Source organism: Scyliorhinus torazame, chromosome 2 (assembly GCF_047496885.1).
Source record: "Scyliorhinus torazame isolate Kashiwa2021f chromosome 2, sScyTor2.1, whole genome shotgun sequence".
Taxonomy (NCBI): domain Eukaryota; kingdom Metazoa; phylum Chordata; class Chondrichthyes; order Carcharhiniformes; family Scyliorhinidae; genus Scyliorhinus; species Scyliorhinus torazame.
The window spans coordinates 340,516,306-340,543,429 of NC_092708.1; the positions used below are offsets into that span (position 1 = coordinate 340,516,306).

At 53.6% G+C, this 27,124-nt stretch overlaps 1 protein-coding gene across 6 annotated transcripts in view; it reads left to right on the top strand.

Moving 5' to 3' along the window:
* The window catches only part of eml1 (EMAP like 1), a 369,982-nt gene that overhangs the window by 291,712 nt on the left and 51,146 nt on the right, over positions 1 to 27,124 (top strand). For all 6 annotated transcript variants that reach the window (XM_072490461.1, XM_072490442.1, XM_072490476.1 and 3 more), the window contains 5 exons: positions 10,397 to 10,496; positions 15,047 to 15,201; positions 23,100 to 23,225; positions 24,023 to 24,154; positions 25,176 to 25,243. In XM_072490461.1, the coding sequence (XP_072346562.1) occupies positions 10,397 to 10,496; positions 15,047 to 15,201; positions 23,100 to 23,225; positions 24,023 to 24,154; positions 25,176 to 25,243 (581 nt within the window). The remainder of the gene's footprint in view (positions 1 to 10,396; positions 10,497 to 15,046; positions 15,202 to 23,099; positions 23,226 to 24,022; positions 24,155 to 25,175; positions 25,244 to 27,124) is intronic.

Genomic DNA, 27,124 nt, shown 5'->3' on the forward strand with positions numbered 1-27,124 from the left:
AGTGCCGGGGAGGGTCAGTGCCGGGGAGGGTCAGTGACGGGGAGGGTCAGTGCGGGGGAGGGTCAGTGCCGGGGAGGATCAGTGCCGGGGAGGGTCAGTGCCGGGGAGGGTCTGTGCCGGGGAGGGTCAGTGCCGGGGAGGGTCAGTGCCGGGGAGGGTCAGTGCCGGGGAGGGTCAGTGCTGGGAAGGGGGGCGAGGGTGAGTGCCGGGGATGGGGGTGCCGGGGGGGGGGGGGTCGGTGTGTGCCGGGGGGGGGGGTGAGTGCCGGGGGGGGTGAGTGCCGGGGTGGTTGAGGGTTGAGTGCCGGGGAGGGTGAGTGCTGGGGAGGGTGAGTGCCGGGGAGGGTGAGTGCCGGGGAGGGTGAGTGCCGGGGAGGTTGAGTGCCGGGGAGGTTGAGTGCCGGGGAGGTGGGGGGGAGGGTGACTGCCGGGGTGGGTGGGGGGAGGGTGAGTGCCGGGGACGGTGAGTGACAGGGAGGGTGAGTGCCGGGGAGGGTGACTGCCGTGGAGGGGTGCTGGGAGGGAGAGTGCCGGGGAGGGTGTGTGCCGGGGAGGGGGGGGGTGGCTGAGGAGGGTGAGTGCCGGAGAGGGGGGGGAGGGGGGGGGGGCTGGGAAGGGTGAGTGCTGTGGAGTGTGGGTGCCGGGTGTGTTGATGTGCATCAATGTAAATGCATGTAGGCTAGCTAGACACTAGATGGAGCACCAGAAACATCACACACACACTCAACCAATAGACCAGTTAGATAGGACCCGACCAATGGACATTCACGATGCACACGGAGGTGACACAACCACAGGGGGGCATTACACCAACCCATATATAAAGGACACCGCACACATGATCTGCCTCTTTCCAGTGGAGACAGTCAGTTAGTACAGAGACAGGGTTGATTCAATATTTTACCCACCACGTGGATTGCAGCAGCTGGTTAGTCAGTCTGGATAGCTATAGTAGGATTAGCAGTAGTGTCGAACCCGAGTAATAGAAGTGTAAATAGTTTAATAAACGTGTTGAAGTTATCTCCACGCCTGAACCCTCTTTTGTCAAGTGCGCCACAAGGAAGCCGCTTATGTTACACCTACAACATAACAAATCACCGGGGAGCGTCAGTGCCGGGGAGTGTCAGTGCCGGGGAGGGTCAGTGCCGGGGAGTGTCAGTGCTGGGGAGGGTCAGTGCCGGGGAGTGTCAGTGCCGGGGAGTGTCAGTGCCATGGAGGGTCAGTGCCGGGGAGGGTCAGTGCCGTGGAGGGTCAGTGCCGCGGAGGGTCAGTTCCAGGGAGTGTCAGTGCCGGGGAGTGTCAGTGCCGGGGAGTGTCAGTGCCGGGGAGGATCAGTGCCGGGGCGGGTCAGTGCCGGGGAGGGTCAGTGCCGGGGAGGGTCAGTGCCGGGAAGGGTCAGTGCCGGGGAGTGTCAGTGCCGGGGAGGGTCAGTGCCGGGGAGTGTCAGTGCCGGGGAGTGTCAGTGCCGGGGAGTGTCAGTGCCGGGGAGTGTCAGTGCTGGGGAGGGTCAGTGCCGGGGAGTGTCAGTGCCGCGGAGGGTCAGTTCCAGGGAGTGTCAGTGCCGGGGAGTGTCAGTGCCGGGGAGTGTCAGTGCCGTGGAGGATCAGTGCCGGGGCGGGTCAGTGCCGGCGAGGGTCAGTGCCGGGGAGGGTCAGTGTCGGGGAGGGTCAGTGCCGGGAAGGGTCAGTGCCGGGGAGTGTCAGTGCCGGGGAGTGTCAGTGACGGGGAGTGTCAGTGCCGGGGAGTGTCAGTGCCGGGGAGTGTCAGTGCCGGGGAGTGTCAGTGCCGGGGAGTGTCAGTGCCGGGGAGGGTCAGTGCCGGGGAGTGTCCGTGCCGGGGAGGGCCAGTGCCGGGGACGGTCTGTGCCGGGGAGGGCCAGTGCCGGGGACGGTCTGTGCCGGGGAGGATCAGTGCCGGGGAGGGTCAGTGCCGGGGAGGGTCAGTGCCGGGAAGGGTCAGTGCCGGGGAGTGTCAGTGCTGGGGAGTGTCAGTGACGGGGAGTGTCAGTGCCGGGGAGTGTCAGTGCCGGGGAGTGTCAGTGCCGGGGAGTGTCAGTGCCGGGGAGGGTCAGTGCCGGGGAGGGTCAGTGCCGGGGAGGGCCAGTGCCGGGGAGGTGGGTGGGAGGGTGACTGCCAGGGAGGGGGGAGAGGGGGAGAGCCGGGGAGGGTGAGTGCCAGGGAAGGTGGGGGGGAGGGTGAGTGCCAGGGAGGGTGAGTGCCGGGAAGGGTGAGTGCCGGGGAGGTTGAGTGCCGGGGAAGTTGAGTGCCGGGGCGGTGGGGTGGAGGGTGACTGCCGGGGTGGGTGGGGGGAGGGTGAGTGCCGGGGACGGTGAGTGACAGGGAGAGTGAGTGCCGGGGAGGGCGACTGCCGTGGAGGGGGGCTGGGAGGGTGAGTGCCGGGGAGGGTGTGTGCCGGGGAGGGGGGGGTGGCTGAGGAGGGTGAGTCCCGGGGATGGGGGCTGGGAGGGTGAGTGCTGGTGAAGGTGAGTACCAGGGAGGGGGGGGTGTGGCTGGGGAGGGTGAGTGCCGGAGAGGGGGGGGGGGGGGCTGGGAAGGGTGAGTGCCGTGGAGTGTGGGTGCCGGGTGTGTTGATGTGCATCAATGTAAATGCATGTAGGCTAGCTAGACACTAGAGGGAGCACCAGAAACATCACACACACACTCAACCAATAGACCAGTTAGATAGGACGCGACCAATGGACATTCACGATGCACACGGAGGTGACACAACCACAGGGGGGCATTACACCAACCCATATATAAAGGACACTGGAAATCTGCCTCTTTCCAGTGGAGACAGTCAGTTAGTACAGAGACAGGGTTGATTCAATATTACACCCACCACATGGATTGCAGGAACTGGTTAGTCAGTCTGGGCAGCTATAGTAGGATTAGCAGTAGTGTCGAACCCGAGTAATAGAAGTGTAAATAGTTTAACAAACGTGTTGAAGTTATCTCCACGCCTGAACCCTCCTTTGTCAAGTGCACCACAAGGAAGCCGCTTATGTTACACCTACAACATAACAGATCACCGGGGAGTGTCAGTGGTGGGGAGTGTCAGTGCCGTGGAGGGTCAGTGCCGTGGAGGGTCCGTGCCATGGAGGGTCAGTGCCGGGAAGGGTCAGTGCCGGAGAGGGTCAGTGCCGTGGAGTGTCAGTGCCGTGGAGGGTCAGTGCCGTGGAGGGTCAGTTCCGGGGAGTGTCAGTGCCGGGGAGTGTCAGTGCCGGGGAGGGTCAGTGCCGGGGAGGGTCAGTGCCGGGAAGGGTCTGTGCCGGGGAGTGTCAGTGCCGGGGAGTGTCAGTGCCGGGGCGTGTCAGTGCCAGGGAGGGTCAGTGCCGGGGAGGGTCAGTGCCGGGGAGGGTCAGTGCCGGGGAGGGTCAGTGCCGGGGAGGGTCAGTGACGGGGAGGGTCAGTGCGGGGGAGGGTCAGTGCCGGGGAGGATCAGTGCCGGGGAGGGTCAGTGCCGGGGAGGGTCTGTGCCGGGGAGGGTCAGTGCCGGGGAGGGTCAGTGCCGGGGAGGGTCAGTGCCGGGGAGGGTCAGTGCCGGGGAGGGTCAGTGCTGGGAAGGGGGGCGAGGGTGAGTGCCGGGGATGGGGGTGCCGGGGGGGGGGGGGTCGGTGTGTGCCGGGGGGGTGTGAGTGCCGGGTGGGGTGAGTGCCGGGGTGGTTGAGGGTTGAGTGCCGGGGAGGGTGAGTGCTGGGGAGGGTGAGTGCCGGGGAGGGTGAGTGCCGGGGAGGGTGAGTGCCGGGGAGGTTGAGTGCCGGGGAGGTTGAGTGCCGGGGAGGTGGGGGGGAGGGTGACTGCCGGGGTGGGTGGGGGGAGGGTGAGTGCCGGGGACGGTGAGTGACAGGGAGGGTGAGTGCCGGGGAGGGTGACTGCCGTGGAGGGGTGCTGGGAGGGAGAGTGCCGGGGAGGGTGTGTGCCGGGGAGGGGGGGTGGCTGAGGAGGGTGAGTGCCGGAGGGGGGGGGAAGGGGGGGGGCTGGGAAGGGTGAGTGCTGTGGAGTGTGGGTGCCGGGTGTGTTGATGTGCATCAATGTAAATGCATGTAGGCTAGCTAGACACTAGATGGAGCACCAGAAACATCACACACACACTCAACCAATAGACCAGTTAGATAGGACCCGACCAATGGACATTCACGATGCACACGGAGGTGACACAACCACAGGGGGGCATTACACCAACCCATATATAAAGGACACCGCACACATGATCTGCCTCTTTCCAGTGGAGACAGTCAGTTAGTACAGAGACAGGGTTGATTCAATATTTTACCCACCACGTGGATTGCAGCAGCAGGTTAGTCAGTCTGGATAGCTATAGTAGGATTAGCAGTAGTGTCGAACCCGAGTAATAGAAGTGTAAATAGTTTAATAAACGTGTTGAAGTTATCTCCACGCCTGAACCCTCTTTTGTCAAGTGCGCCACAAGGAAGCCGCTTATGTTACACCTACAACATAACAAATCACCGGGGAGCGTCAGTGCCGGGGAGGGTCAGTGCCGTGGAGGGTCAGTGCCGCGGAGGGTCAGTTCCAGGGAGTGTCAGTGCCGGGGAGTGTCAGTGCCGGGGAGTGTCAGTGCCGGGGAGGATCAGTGCCCGGGCGGGTCAGTGCCGGGGAGGGTCAGTGCCGGGGAGGGTCAGTGCCGGGAAGGGTCAGTGCCGGGGAGTGTCAGTGCCGGGGAGGGTCAGTGCCGGGGAGTGTGAGTGCCGGGGAGTGTCAGTGCCGGGGAGTGTCAGTGCCGGGGAGTGTCAGTGCTGGGGAGGGTCAGTGCCGGGGAGTGTCAGTGCCGCGGAGGGTCAGTTCCAGGGAGTGTCAGTGCCGGGGAGTGTCAGTGCCGGGGAGTGTCTGTGCCGTGGAGGATCAGTGCCGGGGCGGGTCAGTGCCGGCGAGGGTCAGTGCCGGGGAGGGTCAGTGTCGGGGAGGGTCAGTGCCGGGAAGGGTCAGTGCCGGGGAGTGTCAGTGCCGGGGAGTGTCAGTGACGGGGAGTGTCAGTGCCGGGGAGTGTCAGTGCCGGGGAGTGTCAGTGCCGGGGAGGGTCAGTGCCGGGGAGTGTCAGTGCCGGGGAGGGCCAGTGCCGGGGACGGTCTGTGCCGGGGAGGGCCAGTGCCGGGGACGGTCTGTGCCGGGGAGGATCAGTGCCGGGGAGGGTCAGTGCCGGGGAGGGTCAGTGCCGGGAAGGGTCAGTGCCGGGGAGTGTCAGTGCTGGGGAGTGTCAGTGACGGGGAGTGTCAGTGCCGGGGAGTGTCAGTGCCGGGGAGTGTCAGTGCCGGGGAGTGTCTGTGCCGGGAAGTGTCAGTGCCGGGGAGGGTCAGTGCCGGGGAGGGTCAGTGCCGGGGAGGGCCAGTGCCGGGGACGGTCTGTGCAGAGGAGGGTCAGTGCTGGGAAGGGGGGAGGGGGTGAGTGCCGGGGATGGAGGGGCCGGGGGGGGGGGGGGGGTCGGTGTGTGCCGGGGGGGGGGGGGTGAGTGCCGGGGAGGGTGAGTGCCGGGGAGGGCCAGTGCCGGGGAGGATGAATGCCGGAGAGGTTGAGGGTTGAGTGCCGGGGAGGGCCAGTGCCGGGGAGGGTGAGTGCCGGGGAGGGTGACTGCTGGGGAGGGTGACTGCTGGGGAGGGGTGGGGGGATGGGAGGGGGGGGGGGTCGGGGAGGCTGAGTGCCGGGGGGGGGGGGGGGGGGGGGAGGTGGGTTGCCTGGCCAGTTTCCAGGTGGCAACAGTCGCGACCCTGCAGCCGATGGCACCTGGCTGCGGAGGATGGTATGTACAATGATGATATGTCGTCTATCCCCCACCCCCCCACCCCCTGCAGACCGTAATGTTTGGGCATCACCCAGCGATGTTGGCGGCCGTGGCGGGAGCTGCCCTTCTACATGTTGCCCTGGGTGACCTGGAGCAGAAACGTGCCGGGGAGGCGGCGGAGCCTGCCGCAGAGGAGCGTGCTGCAGAGAGGCAGGTGGCAGCTGCCCAGGCTGGAGGGCCGGCCGCCCGACAGGACGAGGAGGAGGTGGTGCCACGGCGGCGGTGACGCCTGATGAGGCTCCGTGTGTACCGGCGCCACATGTCGTACCAGGACCTCACGGACCGGGCATGCAGGAGGCGACTCAGGGTGATAGGGAAGCCATCACTCATATCTGCCACCTGATGGCACACCTGGCACCGCGTGGCACTGGGGCAGGACACCCTCTCCCGGTGGCCATCAAGGTTACGGTGGCTCTGAACTTCTACGTGACGGGGTCATTCCAGTCGCCGAGTGGGGACCTGTCCGGCATCTCGCAGGCATCGGTCCATCCGTGCAGTGACGGACGCCCTGTATGCCATCGCGGACCGCTACATCCAGTTCCCTGTGAACCGGGCCAGCCAGGATGCCCAGGCAGCGGGCTTCGCTGCCGCGGCCAGGATGCCCATGGTTCAGGGGCGACTGATGGGATGCATGTCATCGTGCGGCCACCAGGGCTGTGATAACAGGGCTGTGTTCACGAATAGGAAGGGGACCCACTCCATGAATATTCAGGTGGTCTGTGACCACCGTATGAGGATCCTGCACGTCTGCGCCTGGTACCCGGGAAGGGTACATGACTCCTTCGTATTGGCGCTATCGTTCATCCCCGCAATGTTCAAGGCCCCCCCCCCCCCCCACCTCCCCCGGCTGAGGGGCTGGTTGCTGGGCGACCAGGGTTACCCGTTGCGGTCGTGGCTGATGACGCCACTATGGAGGCCAGAGACTGACAAGAAGAACCGCTACAACGATGCCCATGCAGCGACCAGGGGTGTGATAAAGGGGATTGCTTTGGGCTGCTGAAGATGCGCTTCAGGTGCCTGGGCTGCTCTGGAGGGGTGGTGTGCATGCAGGTGAGGTGAAGGTACCCTTCGGATAGGGTCGGCCGCATCGTTGTGGTCTGCTGCGTCCTGCGCAATATAGCCCAGCAGAGGGGCGATGTGCTGGAGGCAGAGGAGGAGCAGGGGGTGGGGAAGGGGAAGAGCAACATGACGAAGGGCAGGCCTCCCCAGATGAGGAGGATGGGGGCAATGTACAGGACAGACGGGCTGGACATGGATGGGATGCTGCCCACCATTACCGGCTGGGCACGGGGAGGGTTGATAGCCGCCCGGTTCACAGACTAGGGGGGTGTGGGAATTGGCGGGTGTGAGCACAGACAGCACAGTATGGCATCAGCCTACCACCCTCACCCCACCCACCCCCCACCAACCACCCTCCCCCCACCCACCACCAACCACCCTCACCCCACCCACCCCCCACCAACCACCCTCACCCCACCCACCCCCCACCAACCACCCTCCCCCACCCACCACCAACCACCCTCCCCCACTTGCATACACACCAGCTCTCCATTGCACATTGCACAACAGGCAGGGCTCACACGGTCGCCAGTGGAAGCGGGTCTATTGCATGGCATGGAGGATGATGACAACCCGCTCTGCGGTGAGTTCTGGGCTCGACATTGTAAGACAATGTCTGACCCATGGCCACAGTACCACCCTCCACCTGGACCGTCCCTGCATGCGGCTTTCACACTGCAGCGCACGGTCCCGTCGTCTGCCCGGGGGATGGCGAGGGCGACCTGGGGGGGGGAGCACACTCACCTGAGGCCGACGTCCTATCACCCCTCACACACAAGCTGGCACTCACCTCACACTACACCCCCACACGCATCGGACAGAGCACAAAGGCAGCTTCTGTAGATGTGAAAGTGATTTTAATGACAACAGTTCATCGACGTGCCCTAGCCCCTATAACTAGTCTGTGCCCTGCATCCGTGCCAACATACTCAGTGTCTAATTGTTTGGCCTTACGGGCCCTATGACTACGTCTACGTGGTTCCCCAGACGGTACAGCAGAGCTGGAGGTGGACTCCTGTGATTCCTGCCCTGTGACGAGGGTCCCCTTTGGTGGCCATTTCCTGGGGCGGCCCTGCCTGGATGGGTCAGGCCGCGGCTCGGGCGACTGGGATGGCGAGCTGCCAGCCTGTCCAGCCCTTGGCCACCAGATGCACCCGGGACGGAAGGGGGGGGGAGTCCGAGGTGTCACGGTGTTCCTGGACCTCCCCTGCAGGGGGACCCGGAACGGGCCCCAGTACCTCCTCCTCCCTCGGGGTGCCCCCGGTCCTCTCCATGGATCGGATGTACGAACGGATCCAGCATCCGATGCAACTCCGGCACCAGGCTCTGCCAGTCCTGGAGGCCCGCCCTGGTATCAGCAAGGGTCTGCAAGTTTGCAGCCATGGAGCTCAGGGAGTTGGCCGTCCCTGTCTGTGTCTGGGCGACGCCGACCAGCACATGGGCAATGGCGCCGATGCCCTCAGCGTTGGCCTGCTGAGACTGGGCCATGGCCTGCTGGGACTGCGCCATGGCCTGCTGAGACTGGACCATGGCCTGCAGAGACTGGCCCACGGCCTGCTGGGACTGACCCATGGCCTGCTGGGACTGCGCCATGGCCTGCTGAGACTGGACCATGGCCTGCAGAGACTGGCCCACGGCCTGCTGGGACTGGCCCATGGCCTGCTGGGACTGCGCCATGGCCTGCTGAGACTGGACCATGGCCTGCAGAGACTGGCCCACGGCCTGCTGGGACTGGCCCATGGCCTGCTGGGACTGCGCATGGCCTGCTGAGACTGGACCATGGCCTGCAGAGACTGGCCCACGGCCTGCTGGGACTGGCCCATGGCCTGCTGAGACTGGGCCATGGCGTTGAGCACCTCTGCGATCTGCTTCTGGTTCATGACCTCCTGTGAGAGGACAGCCATGTCCTGGGCCACAGACGCCGCCTGCACGGAAAGCCCCATGCCTTGCATACTGCTCCCCATGTCTGACTCCGTCGCCCCCATTGCGTCCATCGCGGACGCCACCCTGCACACATGACCTGCACCACTCCCTGCTCCTGGACGCGGGTGAACCCCTCCACCTGCGCCTGCAGCTGCCGCAATCTGGCTGTCACCCCCTTCGGTCGTCCCTGGGTCCGTGACTGCATCGGGTCTATGGGTGGGTGTGGCAACTCCAGGAACCCGGGGCCCGTCTGGGCGGCAGATGGGTGTTTGCGCCGGGCTGCCCTCCGACCGTACGGCCCCTCGGCTGCTCCTACCTCCACCTGCTGTACCGGGACAACTGTGTTGTGTGCACCAGTTAGTGTACCAGAGGCCTCATCGCTAAAGTGTCCTACCGAGGTGAGTGTCTCTGCGATGGTGGAGGGTGTAGGAGATAGCAGTGGCGTAATGTCGAGGTCCTCATCTGACACGAAGTCCGAGGTCCCCTGGAGTAGTGTTTCCTGTCTGTCCATCCTCTGTGAGTTGGTGTCCTGGGGGGTTGTGGCCTGTGTGTGGGTGCCCTGTGTGTGGGTGTCCTGTGTGTGGGTGTCCTGTGCGTCAGTGTCCTGCGCGTCAGTGTCCTGGGTGGGTGTGTCCTGGGTGGGTGTGTCCTGGGTGGGTGTGTCCTGGGTGGGTGTGTCGTGGGTGGGTGTGTCCTGTATGAGGGTCTCCTGGCTGCTTGTGTCGTGTGTGTCAGTGTCCCGGGTCCACTGGGACGGGGGCCTGTTGCTGTGGCTGCCCTCCTCGTCGCTGGGTGTGGCCCACCGGCGTCGCTGCACTGGCACTAGATGGGGACGGCGCCTGCCTGACGCTCCGGATCTATCCCTGGCTCGCGGGCGCCCTGGTACTGGTTGGGGGCGTCGTATGCCCGACGGGCCGGGTCTATCCCTGTCTCGTGGGCGCCCTGGCACGTCCTGGGGGCGGTCGGCATCCGCAGGGGCGGGTGGGTCGACATTTGGTCCTGCAATACACAATACAGCATGCATGGTTAGACACGCAGACGAGGATGGGGGAAGGGGTGATGGGTGAAGGGGGAAAGGGAGAAGGGGGAAGGGGGGGGATGGGGTGATGGGGAAGGGGGATGGGGAAGGGGGGAAGGGGAAAGGATGGATGGGGAAGAGGGAAAGGGGGGCAGGCAGTGGGGCGTCTTTTGTGCTACGACGCCGCGCAGCGTCAGTGACGGTGCCCACATCAGTGACGGGTGAAGCCGTCGCGAATGGCGCAACGCCGCTGCTAGCCCCTTCCGGGTCGGAAGTTTTCCGACGTTCCGGTTGGCCCGACGCCGGAGTGGTTCCCGCCGTTTTTGACGCCGGCATCGGGCCATCGTGCCAATTGCGGAGAATCCCACCCAGAATCTGCGAATGTTTTCAACAAAGATCCACCCATCAGATTTTCTTTCTCAATTCCTACACACTGAAAGAATCTCAGGGAGAACTGAGCTAATGGAAATGATTGAGACGTGGAGGTCGCAGGCACTGAGTGTTTATTATTGAAGATGGTTTAGAGAGTCATGTTATTTGGTTCTTGATTGTATATTGTTTAAAAAAATGTAACTATCTAAATACATTTGCTTCTTCATAGAAACACGAAAAACCAAAGTTTGTGCTGTGTGCGACTTTTGCTGAGAATGGTGACACAATAACAGGGGATTCGAGTGGAAATATTCTAGTTTGGGGAAAAGGTGAGATTAAGGCAAACTTTGCTTTTCAAATCACATTAGTACTATTGTTCCTTTCCTCCCAAATTCTGGTGATATTTAATTCTAATTTCAGCCATTAAATCATGTGCAAAGTCACATGAAAGGACTTTATTCATGAATAAAAAAGGCATCACTGAATATAGTCGGGCATTAGATTTGGATTTGTTTTATTGCCACGTGTACGGAGGTACAGTGAAAAGTATTGTTCTGCAGACAATCCAGACAGATGAAAAAATCCAGACGAGAAAAAAATATATAGGACATTCATAGGCACAGACAGTGGCCTTTCTTCAACAAATGCCCTTGTGGTTTCACTTCGCAACAGATAGCAATATATCTTGTAAATGCTACCGACAGTAAAACTGGTAAAAATACAACGGTGAAGCAAAATGGTGATGAAGCCGATACCATTCTTTGTTATTCTATTTTTTTGCTAAGACCAGAATCAGTAAATCTCTGGGGTGGGATTCTCCAGTAATGGGGCTATGTCCCCATGCCTGCGTAAAAACGCACGTGATTCACTCTGGACGTACCTGGAGGTGGTTGACCTCGATTGATAGGCTGGCCGTCCTGGTGGCCCCCCCGGTGAATGATGCCCCCGCCCCCACCAGGGCACCGGCGGACTGAATCTGCAGCCGCCACGCTGAGTGTCCGCCGGGTGGAACCATGAGAGAACCACGCTGGCAGGAACTCAGCCAGATGCACTTGGAGAATCACCACGAGGGCCTCTTTCAATGGCCCCCGACCGGCGTCGCGTCGACCGCGTGCGCCTGATTGACGTTGATTCTCCAAGGACCAGAGAATCGCGGGAGTGGTGTCGGACCCGGAGCGAAATTCTCCTACCCGCCCCGCCACATTTCTGCCCCGACCGGCCGGCGGGATGCTCCGTAACACCGGCCGGTCAATGGGGTTTCCCATTGTGGGGCACCCCCATGCCGTCGGGAAACCCCCGGGCGCCGGCAAAACGGAGACTCCCGCCGGCAGAGAATGACGCCCCAGATCCCCGCCCATTCTCCGCCCCTGCGCCGGGTGTGATTTCGGCTCAGAAAACCCCGCCCCTGATCCCTCCAATCTGAAAGATGAAAAATATAATAAAACTCTTCCTGTGAAACAACACCCAAAATGTATTTCTAAATTCAATAAAAATGTATGGTTTCCTCAAAGAATCTGCTGGCAAGGTGGTGGGAAGCTTTTTGGTTGTTGGTAATTGAATGTAAATGTTGGACCCAACAGAAACGTCTAAATCTGCTTCTCCCTTTAACTGAGCTGAGGGCTCACTCAACTACGTGATCGAGTTTCTCTGCCCTGTAAATCCATTTACACATATTATTCACACTTTAAAATTTTCCTTCGGGTAGTTTATTAGAGCAAGTTGATCATGCTCATGGTATACATACGAAAAGCAGCAGATTTCATCTGATAATCAGTTCGTTCTTATGTTATTCATTCTGAGGCTGTTGCTATAGAATATTGTGATCAGGCTTTTGCTCGCAAGATGGGTTGCTCGAGTTGGTAATTTCCTAACTAGCTGTTCCCGCCTGGGTAAAAAGGCTCCCAGATGGCACAATCCTCAATCCGGAGGATTGGGGGGTGGTTTGATTGGGGTTGTGGTTGTGGTTGGGGGTGGGTCCAGGATAGATTCAGACCTGCTGCCTCCAGATATGGAACGTAGGTGGTTACAGGAGCAGCTGGTTACTGGGGCAGGCTCAATCCTCTGAGACATTGTCCCAATTTTATTGTGATATTTTAGGCACACTAGGCCTCAACATCACCCCTTCCCCCCAACCAGTTCTATGTTAACTCATGCCAACGTGTGGCCCTCCCATGCCATTTCACCCTGTATACATTAAGGGTGCAATTTGCAATTTTCCCAAAATTGCACAGTGTTGGATCAGGTAAGAAAAGTTGTGTGAGATTCACTGGCTTCACCGAAGCCTTCGCTCACCTGATTTAACAGTATTTGGTGCAATTTCAATGTGCCAACGAGGATCAGGCAGCCAGCTAGAGGGACGGGGCCAAAACAAGGATGGAGAATTCTGAGATTGGGGCCCCATTAAGGGCCCCCGGATCTCAAAATTACATTTAAGGCCACTCCCACAGAGATTGGAGCACTCACCACGGAGATTGGGAGCCTCCCTCAAGCATCGGAGCACCACCCCCAACACCGCCCCCCCCCCACCCCCCCCCCCCCCCCCCAACCACCACAACGTCAATATTGGGGCACCCTCTCCCCCTTGCAGGCATTGGGGCGCTCCCTCCCCCCAACCACACACAAGGGGAACGTGTCCGAACCGTGGAGAGTTAACCCCTGCCAGAGCCCCCTTGGCACTGCCAGGCTGACGGTGTCAAGTGGCATCTTGCCCGTGCCGGGTCTGGTGGTGCCCTCCTCATAAGAGGTGCGGTGAGGGGGGCTTGAGGACCCCCAATCAATAAGTTGGTGCGTTGGGAGGGGGGGCGGTCCATGGGTCACATTGGGGGATCGGAAGATGGGGGCACCATTTTTAAACGGCACCCCATCTCTTCCTGCGTTGGTGAGCTGAGCTCCTCAGTGCAGAAAATGACGGTAAGTGAGGCCTCGGCTGGGCCTTTCTCGCCGAGGCCCCCAAAAATAACAGAGTCCCGTTTAATATCAGGTTCATCCTCGGCACTGCAAGCGCTGGGAAGTACCCCGCGAAACGCGGCCTCTGTTTTTTTCCCGTTAAATCATGCCCTAAAAGTGGTTGGAAAGTGGTTCGATCTCACTGATGCACTATCAATTACGACGAGACGAGAATAGAATGTAATCGAGGCTTTATTGCACAGAGGTGTGTGGCCTCCGACAGCAGCTTACGAAATGGCTGCTGTTCAGAGAGCACACACATTTATACTCTGCCTACTGGGCGGAGCCAGCAGGCAGGGATCTACCCCCGTACCTGTAGTACAGGGGCCTTACCGTAATACCCATATATACAATATAATACAACAGTGGTGACTACCACACTCACCCAAAATGCTAGCAAGAAACATCCGCCAAATCCACCCAAAAAGACTCCTAGAAATGTTTAGGTTGAATTGCACCTGTCATCTCGGCAATGGAGCTGGCCTGGTCGGGGGTGCAAAGTGTGAGCTTGCCACCCACATCCTTTTCCTGTGCCAGCTAAAATTGGGGGCACCAGAAATGGGGGAAGGAATTCCGGATTCGGGTCATGCATGCCATTTTTGAATGGCTCCAGAGTTCTTATGACCTGCAGAAATCTGGGTCTGTGTGTTGGCAGTGTGTATTGGAAATCTGGGTCTGTGTGTTGGCAGTGTGTATTGGAAATCTGGGTCTGTGTGTTGGCAGTGTGTATTGGAAATCTGGGTCTGTGTGTTGGCAGTGTGTATTGGAAATCTGGGTCTGTGTGTTGGCAGTGTGTATTGGAAATCTGGGTTTGTGTGTTGGCAGTGTGTCTTGGAAATCTGGGTCTGTGTGTTGGCAGTGTGTATTGGAAATCTGGGTCTGTGTGTTGGCAGTGTGTATTGGAAATCTGGGTCTGTGTGTTGGCAGTGTGTATTGGAAATCTGGGTCTGTGTGTTGGCAGTGTGTATTGGAAATCTGGGTCTGTGTGTTGGCAGTGTGTATTGGAAATCTGGGTCTGTGTGTTGGCAGTGTGTATTGGAAATCTGGGTCTGTGTGTTGGCAGTGTGTATTGGAAATTCAGGCCTGCACTTCCTAAGATTTTCTGCTAAAGGTGCTGCACCAAAAATGGTAAAACCCAAATTGGAGCCTGGAATTCCCAATTTTCACCAGATTGTTGCTAAAAACAGAAGTCGCGTGCTGTTGTAGTGAGGGAAGCAGCCTCGTATTTCCAGGTTTCTGTTTAGACCTGGAACCAGAATATTTTACTTTTGGGGAGAAGTTCTGGGGATACAGTGGAGTGTGGCAGGGGGGTATATAAAAATAAAAATGGAATAGAATAAAACATTGTGGTAGTAGAGGTATTACGGTACCTGGTAATGCTGGAACACCATTGGTAGAAATTGTATGCTTCCTATTGGTCAAGCTGTATGGTAGCTCCGCCCTGCTAGGCGGGGTATAAGAGCCCATACCGCCCCAGCAGCCTTCATTCTGTACCTGAGCGGCTGGGGGAAACATCTAGCTTATTAAAGCCTTCAGTTGGACTACAACCTCGCTTTAGTGGTCATTGATCGTGCATCAAACATATAATTCTGAGCTTAGACACACAACAGTTAAGGGCTCGGCCTTCCCTGATCTAACCTTTGAGGCCATGATGTGAATAGGATGAATGAAATTAGCATTGCTCCAAAAAAAAGTCAATTACCCTGCTTATAGCAAAATACACAAAGAACTACAAGTTTAGCTTCACCCCCTACATTGTAATTCACTAATAAATACTATTGTTAATTAACTGATCTTTTGCAAAGCATCTTTGTAACCGATAAATCAAATATTAAAATTACGTTTGAAACAAAGTTGAATTGGAAACTGAACGAGAGGATGCATTGTTCAGTTGTTCTCTTAAATACAGTTGTGTTATTATAACTTATCTTAGGTACCAACCGCATTAGCTGTGCTATTCAGGGGGCCCATGAAGGGGGTATATTTGCACTTTGCATGCTGCGTGATGGCACTCTCGTATCAGGTGGAGGAAAAGACCGAAAGCTGATCTCCTGGGACCACAATTACCAGAAGATACAAGAAACTGAGGTGAGGCTTCCAAACCAATTCCCAACTCTTGGATACCAATGTAACAACTCTGCCTCTGTTATCCTATATTCTGCAGTCTACCAATATCCCATTGAACATGCTTCCCCCAGCAATGTCTCATAATTGGATTAATAGGATAAAAATTCATTTGTCTTACTCTGATTATCCTGGCAATTAAATATTAATCTTCGTAATGATTAAGAATTGGTATACAGTACTTGAAAGATATGTGACATGACATGTGGTAAGTGCAGAGTGCTTAGGAGGGACATGTGTCCTTGGACCTCTGGTTTCCCAAAGCGCTCCACCACTGGGACCCCAGCTCTCTCCAGCTTTGACAAAGAGTCATCTAGACTCGAAATGTTAGCTCCCTTCTCCACAGATGCTGTCAGACCTGCTGAGATTGTCCAGTATTTTGTGTTTTTGTTTCAGATTCCAGCATCTTTTATCTCCACTACTGGGGTTTTGTTGGGTCTGTTTCAGGCCATCTGGTGTAGATTGATTCCAATGTTTAATGAACAACTACATTCGCGATGGTATCATTTCAACTTCTTCCTCGCTCTAAACTAAGTCAATGATTCAAGTTTATTGTATTGAATAAAGAAGCACTATGAATTATATTACTTTTATTACCTCGCTCTGAAGTTTGAAGCTGTTCAGTAGCGGGCTGATGTGCTTAATATTGTTTTTACATAGAATCTTTTTTAAAAAAATTCCAATTAAGGGGCAATTAAGCGTGGCCAATTCACCTGCCCTGCACATCTTTGGGTTGTGGGGGTGAGACATAGAAAACCCAAATAAGTTGCTAAGATGGACAATACGAATCCTGTCATCTTATATGGAAGAATGAATGAATTGTACTGTTTAGATATTAACAAGCAAGTCAAACAAGTGTGCATCTTTCAGCTTTCACTTTTTCCTCAATGACTCCCTTCTTCACCATCCTCATTGTTTTCTTTCAACACAACCAGGGAGATAAAGATGGAGGGCGCGACCTAACGGAAACGTTTCTAAGTGTCATTTGTGGCGGGCGTTTCCCACCGGCTCTGTCAGCGAGTCCCCCACCGCTATCTGACCACACTAATGCTTTTGGGCCCTGGCAGTTTCTCCCAGTCAAGCCCACACTTTGGGTGGGATTTACCGGCTGTTCATGCCGGCGGGAATTCCGGCCCCACGCCATCGCACGGGTTTCCCGGCAGCGAGGGGTGATGTCAACTGGAGTGGTGAGACCGGTAGATCCCGCTGGTGGGCTGCCTCCCCCGCCCAAAAACACGCGGCGGGGTGTTCGGTAAATCCCACCCTTAGGGTGAGATCTTTGGGCAGGGTGACTCACGGACACTGCCAGGGTGCCCAGGTAACATTGCCAGCTGGCAGGGGCACCTGTAGGGGTGCAGGCATTTTTCTGTGACGGGGATCGGGTCTGGTGATACCCTAGAAGGGGGTGCACGAGGGCCGAAGGATCTCGTTATGGGTGAGTTGGGGTTTTGGGGGGGGGGGGTTGAGGTTTGCGTTAGGGAGTTCAGAGATCGGGACAGTATTTTTAAATGCCGTCCCGATCTCCTTCTGCGTTGAGGAGTTCTGGTGAGCGGAGCTCCTCAGTGCAGAAAACAGGACTAAGTGCGGCCTTGTCAGGGTGTACCTGCTGCGGCCCCGTGTCTACCTGAATGTACGTTTGATAGCGTGGTGTTCCTTCGCACTCCAAGCGCCGGGAAACACCCGGCTAAACATGCTCACTACAGGACTCTGTTCCCATTTGGGCAGATCATGCCTTTAGAATTATTTCCATCACTGGGCAGCTGAACAAGATCGGCTCCTCAGAGATCGAGCCACCATTTAGTAAGGGTGCCCCAATCTCTAAGAGGGCTTGTGGGTTCCCCACACCCCCCACCCACAGGCAATGCCAGACTCCAAGGATCGAGAGGATGGGAGATCTGTTCGTAGAGGGGAGCTTTCCCAGCCTAAGGGAGTTAGAGGAGAAATTTGAATTGGCGGGAGAGAATGAGTTTAGGTACCTGCAGGCGCGGGACTTCCTAAGCAGACAGGTCTCAACCTTCCTGCTCCTACCACCAAGGGGGATACTGGACAGGGTAGTTTCCAGAGTATGGGTGGGAGAGGGGAAGGTTTCAGAGATCTATAAAGAACTCATGGGGTCAGAGGAAACGCAGACCGAGGAGCTGAAACACAAATGGGAAGAGGAGTTAGGAGGAGAGATAGAGGACGGTCTCTGGGCAGATGCGTTGAGTAGAGTCAATGCGTCCACATCATGTGCCAGGCTCAGCCTGATACAATTTATGTCGTTCACCGGGCATACATGACAGTGGCCCGGATGAGGCAGATTCTTTGGGATAGAAGACAGGTGTACAAGGTGTGCGGGAGGGCCAGCAAACCATGTTCATATGTTTTGGGCATGCCCGAAGCTTAGGGGATTCTGGCAGGGGTTTGCGGATGTCTTGTCCACGGTGTTAAAAACAAGGGTGGCACCAAGTCCAGAGGTGGCGATTTTTGGAGTGTCGGAAGATCTGGGAATCCAGGAGGAGAAAGAGGCAGACGTTCAGGCCTTTGCCTCCCTGGTAGCCCGGAGACGGATACTCTTAGCTTGGAGGGACTCAAAGCCCCCAAAGTCAGAGACCTGGCTATCTGACATGGCTAGCTTTCTCTGTCTGGAGAAAATCAAGTTCGCCCTGAGAGGGTCAATGTTAAGGTTCGCCCGGAGGTGGCAGCCGTTCGTGAACTTCTTTGGGGAAAATTAATCGTCAGCAGAGGTTTCATGGTGGTCTGATGCAACTACAACATTTTTAAAAATATAAAACATTTTATTGAGGGGGGGGGGGGGTTTAGTTTAGATTAGTGTGTAAGAAAGGTGGGACCTGTGAGGAAGAAGGCCTTTGCACTATGTTTATATTTGTATGTACATTTTTTCTTCTGTTATTGTTATAAAATCACAAATACCTCAATAAAATGTTTTATATTTAAAAAAATGTCGTAGTTGCATCAGCCCACCATGAAACCTCTCCTGACACCCTCTTAGGCCTCCACCTCCTCGGAAAAATAACAATCATCCTCAATTACTTTTTTAAGATTGAGTTGCAGGTCTCAAAACTTCTTGTCACTCAAAGTAAAAGAAGAAAATGTACAGCGAAATCTTCCAGCGGTCACAGTGGGATCTTCCGGCCCTGCTGACGGGTTTTCCCACCACAGTGGGACCTGCAGATCCCGCCGCCGGCCAATGGCGGACTGCCTCCTGCCGCCGAGAAACACACCGCAGGGAGACCAGAGAATCTCGCCCGTAATATCAATTTAATAAGGGGATATTTAATAAGGTGGTGTGGAATAACAAAACACAAACCACACAGCTAAATATATCACCTGTGACTGTCCTTCTGTATTTACAGTGATTTGATAAATCATTTATGAGTGTTTCATCTTGGTGTTCCCCCATCGCTCACAACTGCATAGGCCTCAGGCTGCTGATTCGGATGCCCCTTTGGCCTGGATGGCCTTAGTTGTCCTCTGGTTGCCGGAGGCTGTGAGGACCCCGACTGGGTGGGACAGTCCTGCAGGGTGGTGAGACACGCATCAGTCGTCACGGAATCCTGAGACAATACTGTCACTGGAATGGGGCAGAGAAATTGCTGTCACCATCAGGAATACCCTGAGAGAAGCTCCCAGATGCAAGAGTTTCTGCTCATCCACCACCATGAGGCTTGCTTGGACCTCCCTGCTCACCGTAGATGGAGGAGAAGCTAGCAGAGACACCAGCTGCCTCATCCAGCTCTGCCATGCTGAGGTCTTGGAGGTCTGGACACAATGTTTGATTGAGCTGCTGGAACCTGCTCTTCATGAGAATCACCAATCTCTCGGTGGATGATGCCGTACGTTCAGAGCTGAGGGTGACTCTAGGGTACATTCCTCCCATGGGCTCCTCCAGTGCACACACTCGGGCACTCTGGAAACTCTGCTTGGTCTCCACATACTTCCCACTGGACACCAAGCATTTGCTGGCCAACGGATGACCCGTGTGGGTGGCCATCTGCTTGGGCTCAGCACCTTCTTGGTCTTTTGCACTCATCTGACTATTGGAGTCCTGGGAACCCTCTGTCTCTGACAGTTGCTCAGGCGATTGTGGTGTTCTGCACCTAGCCTCTACTACCTTCTGAATAGATGTACTGAACCCCATCGGGGTACCAGTCTCTGAGGTGGTGCAAGGTGTAGAGTGAGGATGTGATGTAGCAGCATCTCAGGGACCTTCCTCCACTGATATCAATGCTGAACCAATAGGCTCCACTTTCAGTCTGGACAATGATCCAGCTGATGGATGAAATAGTGAGCAAATGTGAGCATTAAGGAGGCAGACCAAGTAGCCATCGTAGCATCCTACACATAGGCAGGGCCCACTTCATATATTCTTGCAGGATATCAAAAGAACAGTCCCTTGAATTCCCTGCCATTGAGCCCTTCATATCCAATGGCCACTTTCCCATCGCACCCCCCCCCCCCCTCCCCCTCACCAGAAGGTGTTTCCTCTTCACTCTCACCACCCACAAAATTCCCGCCTCTCCTCGCCCAGTGGATATCAACCCCTGCTCACATTACAACTCTACAATGTCCTCCTCCAACAGTACTGCCAGATTTGGAACTCCACCACCTATGTGGTTGTGTTCCAGCCCATTGTGCTTCCTCTTCCCTTGTGCAAACATGAGCACATTCAGGAATCCCTATTTGATATGGCTGAGGTGTATATACTCCTCCCCAACATCACTGGTCCATGTGCCCAGCACACTGCAGGGCTCTTTCCTTCAAGGTGTGCCTGTCATCCAACCTAACTTTAAACAGCCTTGTTGGGCACAGATCTCCTTTGCCACCAGAGCCACTCACATACCACCTTCAAGCCCCACCAAATGCCCACCCAAAATCATTCATTCAAAATGCCAAGTAGCTTCCTTACTCACACTTGTGCAGTGGAGAAGGTCATTCACCATATTCCGATATTGCACCCAGGTTCCAGGCTGTTCACATGGTAGCACAGTGGTTAGCACTGTTGCTTCACAGCTCCAGGGTCCCAGGTTCGATTCCCGGCTCGGGTCACTGTCTGTGTGGAGTCTGCACGTTCTCCCCGTGTCTGCGTGGGTTTCCTCCGGGTGCTCCGGTTTCCTCCCCCAAGTCCCGAAAGACGTGCTTGTTAGGCAATTTGGACATTCTGATTTCTCCCTGTGTACCCGAACAGGCGCCGGAGTGTGGCGACTAGGGGCTTTTCACAGTAACTTCATTGCAGTGTTAATGTAAGCCTGCTTGTGACAATGACGATTATTATTATTAATCACCGCCACCTCTGCCCAGGCTCTTGGTTGGATGTGGATGCTTTCTGTTGCCAGCACCCGGCAGCGGTACGCCCCGTTGTATGAACCGCAAACAATCATTGGAGAAATGAGGGGCCATACGCATTCACACCGTTCCATTGCCACTAGCTTGACTACGTTCTCTGGCCGCTATGTCTCAAATCCCTCAACGAGTTGGCCCTGCCTGTGCTGCAGGATAGCAGAGATTGGGGCAGCATGGTCGCACAGTGGTTAGCACTGCTGCCTACGGCGCTGAGGATCCAGGTTTGAATCCTGGCCCTGGGTCACAGTCCGTGTGGAGTTTGCACATTCTCCCCGTGTCTGCGTGGGTTTCACCCCCACAACCCAAAGATGTGCAGGTTAGGTGGATTAGCCACATAAATTGCCCCTCCATTGGAAAAAAATAATTGGGTACTCTAAATTTATTAAGAAAAAGAAAAAAAAAAAGATAGCAGAGATTGGCTACCATTGAAGAGGGTCCTACAACAGCACACAATGCCACAATCATTACTTCAGTCTCCCTAGCATCCTTGTACACTACTGGCACACATCCTTGCACACTACTGGCACACTTCCTTGTACACTACTGGCACACATCCTTGCACACTACTGGCACACGTCCTTTCACACCACTAGCACATATCCTTAAACACTACTGGCACACATCCTTGCACACTACTGGTACACATCCTTGCACACTACTGGCACACATCCTTGCATACTACTGGCACACATCCTTGCGCACTACTGGCATTCCTTCAAAATGCCCCCCACTCTCCCTCTATGCCCACAGCCACCTCAATGGAAGAGCCCATGCTGTCCCCATTCTCCCTGATTGCTCTGGCTCTCTCCGTGGATGCGTTTCCTGCTGGCCAGCCATTATTTGGCTAGCCAGCATGTAATTGCTGCTGACAGCCAGTGTTGGGCAGGAGCGGACATTACATCCACTCCTTGTCCCGCTGATCTGACAAGCATACAGAGTGCAATATTCAGGTTACGGAGATGGTCCATATTCCTGCGATGTGCATTTTTATTTTCACTGCTGCTTTGCTTCTGAGTTTTAGATGATAAAATAAAGTGATACTAGGTCTGTGATCAGATGTTAAAATCTCTACCCAGTGACAAAGGCTACAAACTAATCAGTAACTTTTAAGAACGTATTATTTATCATTCTGCCAACAACTTAGCCTAATAATACAGCAAATATATCCTGTGTGTAAATGTAATTTCATAACATTCTTGTCTTGGGAGTGCAAACATCCTGTTGCAAGGATAAATGAGCTTCATAGCCGATTTATTGAAATGAGGAGGAATTTCTTCAGCCAGAGAATGGTGAATCTGTGGAACACAGCAGAAGACCGTGGAGGCCAAATCACTGAGTGTCTTTAAGTCAGAGATAGATAGGTTCTTGATTAACAGAGGGATCAGGGGTAATGGGGAGAAGGCAGGAAAATGGAGATGACAAACATATCAGCCATGAGGGAATGGCAGAGCAGACCCGATGGGCTGGGTGGCCTAATTCTGCTCCTGTGTCTTATGGTCTTTATAACATTTCCCATACTGATCAGACTTACAAACAACAAAGAACAAAGAAAATTACAGCACATGAACAGGCCCTTCGGCCCTCCAAGCCTGTGCCGACCATGCTGCCAGTCTAAACTAAAATCTTCTACATTTCCTGGGTCCGTATCCCTCTATTCCCATCCTATTCATGTATTTGTCAAGATGCCCCTTAAATGTCACTATCGTCCATGCTTCCACCACCTCCTCCAGCAGCGAGTTCCAGGCACCCACTAACCTCTGTGTAAAAAACTTGCCTTGTACATCTCCTCTAAACCTTGCCCCTCGCACCTTAAACCTATGCCCCCTAGTAATTGACCCCTCTACCCTGGGAAAAAGCCTCTAACTATCCACTCTGTCTATGCCCCTCATAATTTTGTAGACCTCTATCAGGTCGCCCCTCAGCCTCCGTCGTTCCAGTGAGAACAAACCGAGTTTATTCAACCTCTCCTCATAGCTAATGCCCTCCATACCAGGCAACATCCTGGTAAATTTCTTCTGCACCATCTCTAAAGCCTCCACATCCTTCTGGTAGTGTGACGACCAGAATTGAACACTATTCTCCAAGTGTGGCCTAACTAAGGTTCTATACAGCTGCAACATGACTTGCCATTTCTTATACTCAATGCCCCGGCCAATGAAGGCAAGCATGCCGTATGCCTTCTTGACTACCTTCTCCACCTGTGTTGCCCCTTTCAGTGACCTGCGGACCTGTACACCTAGATCTCTCTTGACTTTCAATACTCTTGAGGGTTCTACCATTCACTGTATATTCCCTACCTGCATTAGACCTTCCAAAATGCATTACCTCACATTTGTCCGGATTAAACTCCATCTGCCATCTCTCCGCCCAAGTCTCCAAATGATCTCAATCCTGCTGTATCCTCTGACAGTCCTCATCGCTATCCGCAATTCCACCAACCTTTGTGTCATCTGCAAACTTACTAATCAGAACTTACTTATATAGAATCTGTCTGTTAACTCCTCTTCTTTTTAATTAAGGTCCCTGAGCAGTTTGGTCCAGTGAGGACAGTAACTGAAGGAAGGGGAGAAGTATTGCTTATTGGCACAACAAGGAATTTCATCATACAAGGCACTTTATCTGGAGACTTTCATCCAATCACCCAGGTAGGAGCAGACGATTACAAAATATGCGCACTTTATCTCTTCAACTTCCTTGGGTTGCTGGATGGAATTTTCATAAATCATTCCTGCAAATGCACGTAAACCTTGCTCACTTCTCCCCTGACTAATTTCCATTGTAAATCACTCATGTGGAACCCGCTGCTGTCAAAGTGGCCATTTAGCTTTGAGATTTATGCCCGTCTTTTTTTGTAAGGCCCAGAACAGGTTGGCTTTCCGTTTCTGAGATTATTCTTGGCTCTGCCGTAAAATTCCAAAGATAATGGGCAACAGTCTGAATTTCAATTGGCGCTATTGTACTTTCTCTTCACTGCAGTTGGTGAGGAGACTTTTTATTTTATTGTTCGTCGTACACAGTGGCCAATGAATCTTTGTAGTAATCAATAACCAATGACACTTGAACACATTAGTGAGCAGTCAACTGCAGTCTATTGTGGGGAACTAGTCCCTCTTTGTGCAGGCTGTCCCTTTGCAATCCTCCTGCCCAAAGAAACCTTTTATGCCAAGGAGAGTATTAAACGTCTCAAGCTTAGTGCAAACCAGCCTTTAATATTTTATGGGCAGCGTTATGTTTGATGTATGCGGAGACGAAAATTGAACGCGGTCAGATAAAAAGGTTTTGGAAAACAGCGTCACGGTAAACAAAGCAATCATCTTATATTAATTCCCCATGGTCTTTCCTGCATTATTCCTAATTTGATCTCTGATTGTTTTTTTTCTCCTGTTCAGCTCTCAAGGTTTATTTTGAGAACATTCATTTGCTTTACTTCTTCTGGCAATAGGGTCACACAGATGAACTGTGGGGGTTGGCCAGTCATCCAAATAAAGAGCAATTCCTAACATGTGGACACGATAAACATATTACTCTATGGGACGCTGTCGCTCATCAGACCATATGGAGCAAGATCATAGAGGTAGCAAGTTATCAATATTTTTACTCTCTAGATTTTTTTAAATTGGAAATTGGAAAACTTAGGCAAATGCATGACACGACCCAACTTGAAAAGAATGGAGAAACATGAGATTAATCAAGAATTAGTTGGAAGCCCAAGCTTTAGAAGCCTATAGGTTAGTGTCCAAACGGTGAGGAGGGGGTTACAGGGATAGAGTTGTAGGCAAGGTGCTTCTTCGGAGGGTCAGTGCAGACTCGATGGGCCGAATGGCCTCCTTCTGCACTGTAGGGATTCTATGATAAGAGGGAGGGAAGACTGAGGAAGTTAATTCCAGATTCTGGGAAAGATTCATCATGGGAGATGGTTTGATAAATCTTAATTGCAACAGGTTGGGAAAGAAACAAGTGCATTTGGAGCTTCAGACAATAAGGCAGCACAGTGGTTAGCATTGTTGCTTCACAGCACCAGGGACCTGTGTTCGATTCCAGCCTTGGATGACTGTGTGGAATTTGCACGTTCTCCCCATGTCTCCGTGGCTTTCCTCCGGCTGCTCCGTTTTCCACTTTGTCCCCAAGGATGTGCAGTTTTGGTGGGGTTACAGGGATAGGGTGGGGGGACTGGGCCTGGGTAGGGTGCTCTTTCGGAGGTTCGGTGCAGACTCGATGGGCTAAATGGCCTCCTTCTGCACAGTCGGGATTCTAAATCCCTGTGTTGCTTGTGCATAGAATAGAAATTGAAAGTAGCAAAAGTTCAATCAAACGGTTCAAACCGTTCAAATGATTTTTGCCTTACAAGTGAAGAACTTTTCCTAGTGGAAATAAAGCAGGCCTTGGCACAGCGGGTGTCTGATAGGGTTGTAACATTGTTTAATTATTAAAACACTGTTATTGTAAGGAAATGTTTGCTTAACAGGAAACATTCCACCTACATAATTACTATACATGTTCGAACAATTGAGATTTACAAGCTCTCAGCACTGCGGAGTTTAATTAATCTATTACTAACAGTCTGTGCTTCTGAATATGTTTCCTCCAAATTGTAGGACCCAGCTCAATCTGCTGGTTTCCATCCATCAGGCTGTGTCGTTGCTATAGGAACCCAAACTGGAAGGTAAGTGTGAGTAAGTGCAGACTGTGCAATGCTAATTGCTGTTTTGTTTATGGGGTTTTTTTTTCATGCAAATTCACAGTAAAATGGAAGAAATAAATTCATCTGGACCAGGTCACATTTCTGAAGTCAAAGTTACAAAAAAAACTGTCATTTAATTCATAATTTATAAGTCTTATTGAGTGGAAAGGGGAGAAAATGGTCAAGAATTTCCAGTTTTTGCTTTAACGGGAGAGTTTACGCAGCAATAGCTGGACCTATTGGTGAGCCCATGAATTGCTGACAGCACTGAAAATGAATTGTTTACAATCTGCACAGGTTTCAGGTCAGGGCCAGGAGATTTAGATGGGATTTGCGGGAAAACCTTTTCATCCACAGGGTGCTGAGATTCTGGAACTCACTGTCTGTATGCGTGGTAGAGGCAGGAACCCTCACAATATTTAGGAAGCATTTAGATAAGCACTTGAGATGCCATAGCACACCATGGACCAAGTGCTGGAAAATGGGATCAAAATAGATAGATGCTTGATGGCCGGCATGGTGGTGTAGTGGTTAGCACTGCAGTCTCACAGCACCGAGGACCTAGGTTCGATCCCGGCCCCGGGTCATGTCCATGTGGAATTTGCACATTCTCCCCGTGTCTGCGTGGGGCTCACCTCCACAACCAACGATGTGCAGGGTAGGTGGATTGACCACGCTAAATTGCCCCTTAATTGGGGAAAAAAAAAACATTGGTGCCTGATGGCCAGCACAGACACGATGGGCCAAAGGGTGTCTTTTTGTGCTGTAAAGCCCCATGACTCTATGACAATGCATGTGTCTATCTTAATTGGACAGCAGTGATGACACTGCAATCCCAGTGTTACCACATAAAACTCAGCATCACAAATGTTCCCTCTTTGAGGGCACCACTCATAAAATAATCTAACCTGAGGTCCAATCTAAATGAAAGAAGTATAACATAAATAAACTCAGTGTTTTGTTCTGGCCATAATTAGCCTTCAGCGTTGGCCATTGATCACAGAGATGGATTTTACCTGTGAATCTTTTGATAAATGTACCTCCCAATTTCAACATGTAATTACAAAGGTAAATAGAATGTTAACATTTATTTTAAAAGGACTGACTGGAGTATGATGGTAGAGAAGTGTTGTAATTGTGTAGGGGTTGGTGAGACCACATCTGGAGTATTGTGTCCAGATTTGGTCTCCTTATTTGAGGAAGGATGTGGTGGTAGCGGAGACTGTTCAGAGGAGTTCATCAGATTGATTCCGGGGATGAGGAGAGATTAAGCACTTTGGGCTTACACTTGCTAGAGTTTAGAAGGATGGGAGGGGATCTGAGCAAATATAAAAAATACTAAAAGGGATTGATAAAGTAAACGTAGATCAAATGTTCCCCCTTGTTGGGAACTCAAGAAAAGAGGTCATAGATATAGGTAGAGAGGTGATAGATTTTAAACCCTTCAAATGGTCAATCTTATAAAACAAACAAACTTCTACTCAGTAGCCAAATTAAAGACAGCTAATCCTCCAATAGACTCTGAAAACTGTCAATCAAAATGTGAACTCAGTCCCCATGCTGAGATAATTGATTTTGGAGATAATTGATTTTGGATCATCTGAAATTCTGCAAGCATTCATAATGAGCTCAGTTGTAATATCAACTCTTGGGAAATGCAAAAAAATAAACTCTATTAAAACTGCAGGAATGTCTAGTAATGATTTTCATGAGCTGTACAGATGGCCTGTCAATCAATGCACTACAGCAGTGTGTGTTTTTCTTTACTCTAACCGGCAGCTACAGCCCAGATTTGTTTCATTTTTAAGAACTGGGGGTTTAAATAACCTCAGTTAAACAGACCTCATTCACCCTTCAAGATAA